Source organism: Schistocerca gregaria, chromosome 9 (assembly GCF_023897955.1).
Source record: "Schistocerca gregaria isolate iqSchGreg1 chromosome 9, iqSchGreg1.2, whole genome shotgun sequence".
Lineage (NCBI taxonomy): Eukaryota > Metazoa > Arthropoda > Insecta > Orthoptera > Acrididae > Schistocerca > Schistocerca gregaria.
In genome coordinates, this window is record NC_064928.1 from 66,850,201 (window position 1) to 66,859,860 (window position 9,660).

Here is a 9,660-nt window from a genome sequence, read left to right on the forward strand (position 1 = left end):
CATGTTACTTACAGTTTCCTTATAATTTATTGCTTATTTGTTCCCTAAAAACTGTGAACAGACTGTCTTAAAACATTCCTATGCATGCTTCTCAGCACCTTGTATGTTTCAATCAAAGTATTGTCTCTGAAAAACTCTTGAATCTGTGGACCTACAAAGATGCCCTCCTTTACTTTGGCATCCCTTAAATAAGGGAATTTTTGCCTTAAGTACTTAAATGCATCACCATCTCTCCTAGTTATGACTTTGACAAACCATTATAATCTTTGATTTTAAACTTGACATAAAACTCTGTATGTAATTATCTCACTGAAATAAAACTAGAGCTAATTTTGAATTGTCTTTGTGATATTCGTGATCAGCACATTAGAATTGGTTGGCATTGGCTATTTTCATTCGATTTACATTTTCCATTGTTGCACAGTGTAACCATTCTTTCTGAACAATGGAAAATTTAAGATTACTAATTTTAATGATTGAGAACCACCACAACTGTATTGATATATATTTGTGTTACAACCGGTTTAATTCATTAGATCATAATAGAAACAATCCTGTTGGAGCGACATCCTCAACTGAGCATTATATCAGAAGTTGGAAAATACCGCTACAGTTTTTAAGTTCTTCTATTATCACACGACCGGTTTCGGGCTCTTATACGCCTATCTTCAGGTGTTGTAACTTGGTGCTGTGACCCCCGAGCACAGAGGTGGAGATGTGCAGGGCGTGGTGTGCTACCTAGGAGTGCAGAGCTCAGGGGGTCACAGCACCAAGTTACAACACCTGAAGATGGGCATGTAAGAGACGAAACTGGTAGTGTGATAATAAAAGAACTTTACTACCGTAACAGTATTTTCAACCTCTGAGATCATAAGAGTTGCCAAATAGTGCCAATATCTCGATTTAAGAGATCTAGTTGACTTCTGTAACACTAGTGACTAAATCTGTAAATGATGATAATATGAACATTATGCAATCTGCCTGGCACAAGCTTGGTGAGCAATAAGTGGAGCAGAGCATTCTGTATAGAGTAGACTAGATCTGTTCACACCTCAGCTCATGTGAACTGACACAGGTTCACACCACAGCAGTGAATGGCAATCTGGTTGCCAGTGACTGGTGGTGGGGGGAAGAAATGGTAATGGAGGTGAGTGAGGAATTTGAGCAAGGTAGCTTCAGAAGAGAAAAGGTCCTCAGGAAAGTGTCTACCTCTGTGGTCGCTAATCTCATGATCTACAGAGCTTATCACTTCACATTGACTTATGAAAGTGTTTTGTGGCAAATTTGTTAATGAAGCACAGGATGTGGGGCAGCTAAGTACGAAATATGGTACATCTGAAGAATGGTACATCTTCATGATGAGAACCATTTAGAAAATTAAATTGGCAAAATTGTATTTTGTGGCCATTTTATTCAAATGTTAAGCAGTAAAACACAAGATGTCAACAGATATTACTTTCTTGCATTTTCACAAAACCATCAGTGGTCTGTTACCACTTTCTGAGGGCTGCTAATTTTAAGAAGAGCTTTAAGTTTGTTTTAGCAGTGAGATTCTGTGGGGGAGGGGAGGTTCTGTTCTCGTCATCGGGGAAAAAAAATAATTGCATACACAAATATGTATAGCCAGGCATGGAAATAATCATAGTTAAAGTACTGGAAATTTATGTTGAAAAAAATTCCCATGAAAGAGACACTTAATTTTGTTGTGAATCTTGTCATCCAACTGCCTGACAGGCTAAAGTCTCAGAAGTTGCTCAGTTTCAGCATTGTCAGCATTAAGTGAACACACAGTTGACTTTCCAAATCCTGGAAATGAGTCTCAAATTTGTGGAGGTCAGGAATGTATTATGTACTGTTTCTAATGCTGCTCTGCCCCTATTGTTACGGAAGGCAACTTGGCGAAACGAATAGTGTTCCCATTTCATACTCCACAAAGCATTTTTCATCTTTAATCCCTGAATTCAGTCATACATCTTTGAAATTAACATGTTTTTACCTTGCATTACTAAATTCCAAACATTAACAATGTGTGTAATGTCACAGAGGAAGGCCACATCTCCTGTCAACCATTCATTTTTCAGTTCTACAGCAGGTAAACCAGTTGTGTCCATAAAAGCATTTATTTCACTCTAAGATCAAAAAAATTCTCTCAAGGACTTTGTTTTGATTCAGTTAGGATATTTTATATGATGTGGCACATCCCCATAACGGTTTCCAGATCTTCCAAAAAGGCTTTGGAACTGGCATTGCTTGAGAGCATAACTGCAGAGGAAATTTGCTGTACAATTCACTGCACTTATCACTTCCTATGTCCACTATCTTTGTGATGAATGCAGTGTGTTGCAAAAATCTTGTGTGGAATGGGTAAAGAGTTTACCATCGCTTGTAGAAGTGCCCCTGAAACTGATGTTTCAGCCAACCGTAGCCACTTAGCCATCTATAGCCACAGAAGCGAGAATGTTAAAGCAAATTCATATTGTCAACACTCTCTTGAACACACAAGAATATCTGCTTCTGTTGTCTTTCATCATACATTACCTCTTCTATGACAGAAATATTACTACCTAATATGAGAGTGTAAGTTGCCAACTGAGCAGAGTCAAAAACATCTGTGCTCTCATCCAGTGTCAATGGAAATGCAATAATTTGTTTGCAAGAAATATTACCTAATCAGAAATGCTATTGACTGACTATTTCTTGAATTCTGCATCAAACGAGTGAATTAGAGAGGCGAACTGCCTGAAACTTCAAAAATGTCTTATATTCAAAGCTGCAGGCACTAAACATGTAATTGTAAACTTCTTTCAGTGAAACTGTGCAGTACTTGAGCAATCTGAAATGCAGGTGCATTTGTTGATTCATCCTGATAACAATATATTTTTATGGTGGAAATATTGGGGGAAATTATTCAGATGTTTCTTTCTGTGCTCTGTCATAAGTACCTACTTTTGTCACATTGCTTAAAAGTGCTTTAATTTTTGCATTTGTGCTTATTGCTCTTCATCTTCATAGTGTATATCATCTTTCATGTGGAAGATATAACCTCATCGAAACTGAATTTTTGTGTGTGTACAATGACTTTAAAGCACACTAGGCATTTCAAGAGACCATCATGCATCATAAACGTATAGGCATCCTTTTCTAACCAACTGTAAACTGATCTCGATGTGTCTGGTCCTTCACATTGAGGTTTGTGAGCTGGCCATTGTATTATCTTCAACTGATTGAAAAAGATGTATTCTTCACTGTGCTGTAGGAAGATAGCCTCATGTCAGAGGCTACACAAACCTAACAATGATCACACCTCTGAAGAGGTGCCTCTCCCTTGCTGCCTCTCCCTTGCACCGTGTAATGAAATCTGACAGCTCCATTTCACCATGAGCATTCGCTTCACAGGTGGGGAGCGAGTGTGAGCATTCCTGTTCACATAGCTGCTCCTTGAACAGGGAGCACAGCTTGTGGGCTTATGATCGCGTTCCCACTTCCCGAGCATGGGGTCCTGGGTTCGATTCCCAGCGGGTTTTTCACCTGCCTCGAGATGAGTGGATGTTTGTGTTGTCCTCATCATTCATGAAAGTGTCGGGATTGGACTGAGCAAAGGTTGGGAATTTGTATAGGTGCTGATAACCGTGCAGTTGAGTGCGCCACAATCCTATCATTTAGTGTACACAGCAAACCATGTTGCATGACGGTGAGCAAGCTTCTATTTCATATTCTGTGGTTTAGACTGTTCAGTGGCAAACTTGGAACCCATGTTGTCATTTATTCTTACAGTGACATTTTCTGAAGTGATAGAAAGTTAATGTAATGACCCTGTTTTGCTTTTTTACAAAGATTATTTTAAACTATATGCACAGTTCTGTCTCAGCATGAATTAACATAGCTTTTAGTGGTTTTTTAAAGTCTCATCCCCCCTCCTCCCCTCAGAAAGCGATAGTCTAAAATGGTACACTTCACATGTTATTGTAGCTACTAACCAGTCAAAAATGAAGGTTCCATTATTTTATTGCGAGTTTTTTAGAGTTTCGCAGTTGTATGTAAAATCAGGTGGCAGCTTTCACTTAACACAGTTGGAAAGTATTAGGTGAGTACTGTGGCATGAAATTAACTGAAGGGACACTTGAGTGCTTGTTGAGATGACAAATAAGGTCTATGAAAAATAATGCAGTAGGTAAATGGTTAAAAAAGAGACAGAAAAGCAAAAAGGCACAAATTGTAAGGCATGTAAAATTACAGATAATCCAGTGCGGTTGGCTGTAACATACATTTGTGTTGCAACAAAACTGTAAATTATTACTGAAACAATCATTTCAAGATGGTAGCTCATAATGCTCTGTGTTAACTGCAAACAATGAATCTGTTGAAAGCACTGCTTGTAATTTTGGTAATGTTCATAACTACCTCTATAAATGGTTACAGTTCTAGTAAAGGCCTATTCTTTCCACAGGTTATTGACATGAATAATGGAATGTACAGATGTGAGAAATGCAACAGAGACTATCCTGGCTTTAAGTACAGATTCCTCATGTCGGTAAGTCATTTTCTCATATCTGTTTAGTTTTAGGTGTGTATACTTGTGACTCTGAGATTAAAGTTAATTTGCTGTCTATTCTTTGGGCACCCAGTTTCAGAAGTTGTTTTGCGGAATTATATGGTGTTAATACATGGACAGAATGTTAAGAAATAGGTGACTGCAGTAGGTTATATACACTGATCTGACAGAACGTTATGACCACCGACCTACTACCGATATAAACCCGTCCAGGTGATAGCGTCACCTGGTGAGGAATGGCTGCTAGCCAGACACACTCAGGGTGCATGTAATATCAGTGAGCGTGCTGTCCATGTGTAGAATGGGGAATGCATGGGATCTCTCGGATTTGACTAAGGGTAGACTGTGATGGCCCAGCACAAGAGTTTCGGAAACTGTACTGCTTGTTGGGTGTTTGAGGAGTTCTGTGGTGAGAGTCATAAACACATGGCAAAGCCAAGGCGAAACCATCTGCAGAGATAAGGTGGTTGGGCGGTCACTGCTTATTACTGATGTTGGATATAGTGGGCTGAGCAGACAGGTAAAAAAGGAAATGCAGTGAACTGTAGGGGAACTCACATCAGGCTTTAATGTTGGGCACAGTACCGGTGTGTATGAACACAAAGTGCACGAACACTCAAGACGATGGGTTTCTGCAGTTCACTACCCATGCATGTTCAAATGTTAAGACCACGACATCAGGAGATATGGCTGAAATGAGCACATGACCATTGGCACTGGGCACTGAACAGTGGCAGTTGAATCCCAATAACTTTGTCGTCATGCCAATAGGAGGGCACAACTGTCATCTTCCAGGATACAGCTTCTTGACACGTCTGTGGGATGGAGACAAGATGGTGGGGGCTCTGTTATGTTCTGGGGAACCTTCACGTTGGCATCCATGGGTTCAGTGTAGCTCGTGCAAGGCACCATGATGACCAAGGAGTATTGTACATTGGTTGCAGACCATTTACACCCTTACATGACAATCATGTTTTTTGACAGCAGTGCTCTTTTTCAACAAGAGACTGCATTATGTTAAAAGGCCAGGAGTGTGGTAGTGGTTCGAGGAACGCAGTGACGAGTACATTGATTTGCTGCAGCTTCCCCCCATTTTGCCAATCAAGCACATCTGGGATGTGATCGAATTTGGCATCAGAGCTCATTACTGCCTCCCCTCTCCCCAGTCTCACCTTCTGGAATTTGCACTTCTTGCACTTCATTTCTTCCGTGCCACGATGCTCCACTGCTGTTATCTGTGCCAAAGGTGGACATACTAGCTGTTAGGTGGGTGCTCATAATATTCTGGCTGGTAAGTGTAAGTGCAAATGCCCTGTGGATAATGGCTTGAAGAATGCAGATATACTTCAACATGAGAACTGTAGTATAGGAATAGTTGTAGAACTTGTAAGAATAGCAGTGCACATTGGTTGACGAGAAATTAATAGCTATAAGAAATAATTAATTTTGTGCAGAACATTCTTCTTTCTGTGTTACCTTTTTTGTTCCACTTGGGTGGATGTATTAGAGATTGAAAATTATTTCTAGGTTTGTATTGGTGACTGGAGTGGACAGCAGTGGGTGACCTGCTTCCAGGACACAGCCGAGGCTTTGCTGGATATGAAGGCAGATCAGTTTGGTGAAATATTCTCTGACAAGGCCCAAGTGCAGGCTATTGTCAACAACGCAACTTTCAAGTCATTTGTATTCAAACTGCGTGTCAAGTTTGAAACATTCAATGTAAGTTGTGTGTCATTGTAGTTTCATTGAAATTTTTTATCACACAGTGAACACTGTGATAAAGGATTTAGCTATAGACTAAACTGCACCATTGACAACAAAAATTGAGTTTGCCGATGCCATGCCATGCAATGCTTTGGATTGTCATTTGATATACATTAAGTTCCTTATTATCTGACACTGTATGATTTGTGCATGGTTTGATTATTTTCAAAAAAAAAAAAAAAAAAAAAAGCATGACACTTGAAGTATCCTGTCATAATTAGAACAAATATTTTCATTTAGATTACAAATTTCTGTTTGTGAAGAAGTAGTTGATGAAAACATTCGTTAGTAGTTAAACAGTGGTGTCTTTGAAGTAAGATATTAGCAGCTAAGTGAGACCTTTGAAGTGAAAGAAGTATGTTCTGTAGACAAAGTGAACAAAGGTGAGGTGATAAAGGAACTTGTCACACTCACTGGCACGTGAACATGTGTTCATCTGTTACAGGGCACAATTTTACTACACTGATGCTTTGAGTCACCAGAAAATGAGAACCATCCCCAGGAAAAAGAAATAGAATGAAAATCAGAAATGCAAAAAAATTGGACAATTACTTCCCTAAAGTGATACGAAATAGTGTTTTAAGTGGTTTTGTAAATGTCTGTTTCTGGCTTAAGTAATGCAGTGGGCTTTCAGCTGTGGCATTTAGTCATGTTTTGAAATACAGTGAAACCCCTATTTAATAATGTTTCCATGCAGTCAGACTTGAGAAAAGTGCAGAATTCCCAAAATACAAACAAAAACACATGTACATGGCATATATGATTAAAAATCACAATCATCTTCAATACTTTGTATAACATGTCTGAAGTGAAGGAAATTAAACGTGCAATACAACATTTATACAGTTGTGTGCAATAATGGATTTCATCAGTTCTTAAAAAATCACAGATGTGTAATAGCAAGTAAAAACTCGTCTAAAAATTTAAATTTGTATCTGGGTACAAGGAAATTGAACTTTTTTTCTGATATCTTGCGTTCACAAATTATACATTCAAAACGTGTTTTTGAGATATCATCCTTTGTGCTCACCCAGAATAAAGCAAAATTTGATGAACATGTTGAATTAAACCAAAACATCACAGAAGCTAAGTGGTTAAACCATTAGGATAAATGTGGACATGTGCTTAATGACAAATTGTCACCATCACTGTTGTTTAAAGCTTTTCAAAAGAGCCACACTCCATATGCTCACCAATGTTAGTGTTATTTTAGGCTTGATGAGAGAATAGACTTGAAAAAATGAGTTTACTTCCCCAATTGATGTTACAAGCTTATTAGAAGTTGGCTCAGTTAATTTCTGTACATAAGCATTGAACTTTTTTCCTCAGATAGATATTGCATAACAGAGGTTATAATTATGGTACTGCAGAACTTTATCACACCGCTGTAACAACTAGTCTTGAACAAAATGCAAAATTTTTGCAAATCACTCTCTTCAAATTTAATTTCTTTCCTCATGGTACACACTGCTCTGTGTTAAATGATTTTAGTTCATTTTGTAGGCTACACATTCCTGAAACCTCATCTCAAAATTGTAAATGTTTTGGTGATAACCACAAAACCAGTATTAGGAGGTAACTGTTAAACTAGTTTTGCTTCAAAAAAAAGTTAGGCTTTTGATGCTGAGTTGCACACCTACAAGAGTAAGGTGGACTCCAAACATCTGTGCGACCTCAAACCTTTCACGTTCACAAGTAATTTGAAAAATATCACTTTTCATCTGCCGAGGGTACAGTCTGTTTAGGTTGCCTCCAGGCAAAAATTTGGAAAGTGACTGTAACATGTAGACAAGTCAACAGTGTTGGCGCATTTTACGATTGAGTATATAATGAATTTTACTATTGATGGCATTAACATAGGAATTATTTATTTGCTGCCAGTTTTAATACTGCCATGTAAGCTGTTATAAATGACTTGATGATGATCTGAAGATTGGAGCCAGTTGTGGATAAGAAAACTGTCAACTGCTTTTGACAAATAAAACATTTTTCTCTTCAGTTTCTCATGATTTATGGGGCATCAACTTCACAAAAACATGGTGTCTTGCCAGAGGTGATAAGTGACAGAAATATTGGAAAATTATCAGTCTAGGTGTAATGGGCTGCACAATGCAAATCACAAATTATCTCTGATTTTCTCTTGTATTTGTGATGAAGGGAAATTTTTTGTTGCAGGATGAGACAAGACTGAAGGTTGTAGTGATGAATCTGAGGCCTGTCGATGTGAGAGAATACTGTATGAAGATGATATCAGAGATCAAGACTGCAAATGGAATGTCCTAGTGAATTATGTGGACAGTTGGAAAAACTGGGATAATGGAAAGTGTGTACTGAGTGTTATATATTACGTTGGTAGCTTGAATGGAATCTTCACTAAGTTTTGTGTAAACCTGTAATGTAATTTTAAATCAGAAATAAGACACATTTCAAAATGTAATTTCATATTTCTGTAGCATGTTTATTTCTCTTCTTACTTATCTCTTGTGACAAAAAGAGTGCATTTATTTCATGGAAGTATGCACTGTTTTCCTGAAATTTATTTACTGTGTCTCACTGTATAGTGCCTGGAGCACACTTTTTATATATTTTTTTCATGGTTCTCTGTATGTCTATAGTGTTTCATTCTGTCTACAATAAATTTTTTTATGTAAAACTGTAAGATGTATAATTTACAATGATCACCACACACACACAAAGTAATTAAATGACATATTTCCAGAAATTTATTTGTGTGTATAATAATAGTGAGATCAAGAAATGTTGACAAATAAATAGACAGCAAGTAATTTGAAACTTTTTAAGATGACCATTGTTGACCCAAGATGTGTGAATAAGTGACACTTGACTGCAGACAAGGGGAAAAGTTTAATTTCAAAATTGAGTGTAGCTCTGAGTGAATATTGCTACCAAAATCTTTCCTCACAACTCTCTGTAGCTACAACACAGCCAGTTCTTACTGGCACAGGTGCCTTTCCATGAATTGCTAAATGATTTTAAAAAATCACTGGCATGAATAGTAATACAATAGCCAAAAGCCCCTGTGTCTTAGTTTAATAAACTACCTACTTATTGAGCAAAATAAACTCCAACTCTAAAAAAGAATTCTGCACAGTTTGTTAAAATTTATATTCTGTTGTAAAAATTATCAATACATATGAATAAAGTTCCTGTTGGATTTTAACTATTTTCATAAGAAGCCAGGTCTGATTCCCTTCTGTGTCCAGTGCAGCCCAATTCAAACTGATAATACGGATCTGTTGAGAGGTTAAAACTGGGAAAGAAACCAAGCAAGTCCAGAGATATTCAAAATTTTGTTGCAAGGGGAAAGAACCGGGTAAGTAAAC

At 37.7% G+C, this 9,660-nt stretch overlaps 1 protein-coding gene across 1 annotated transcript in view; it reads left to right on the forward strand.

The window, feature by feature from the left end:
• The window catches only part of LOC126291622 (replication protein A 70 kDa DNA-binding subunit), an 81,820-nt gene extending 72,851 nt beyond the window's left edge, over positions 1-8,969 (forward strand). The window contains exons 11-13 of the mRNA XM_049985173.1: positions 4,448-4,531; positions 6,080-6,271; positions 8,492-8,969. Of these exons, the coding sequence (XP_049841130.1) occupies positions 4,448-4,531; positions 6,080-6,271; positions 8,492-8,599 (384 nt within the window). The 3' untranslated portion in view covers positions 8,600-8,969. The remainder of the gene's footprint in view (positions 1-4,447; positions 4,532-6,079; positions 6,272-8,491) is intronic.
• The last annotated feature ends 691 nt before the right edge of the window (positions 8,970-9,660 follow it).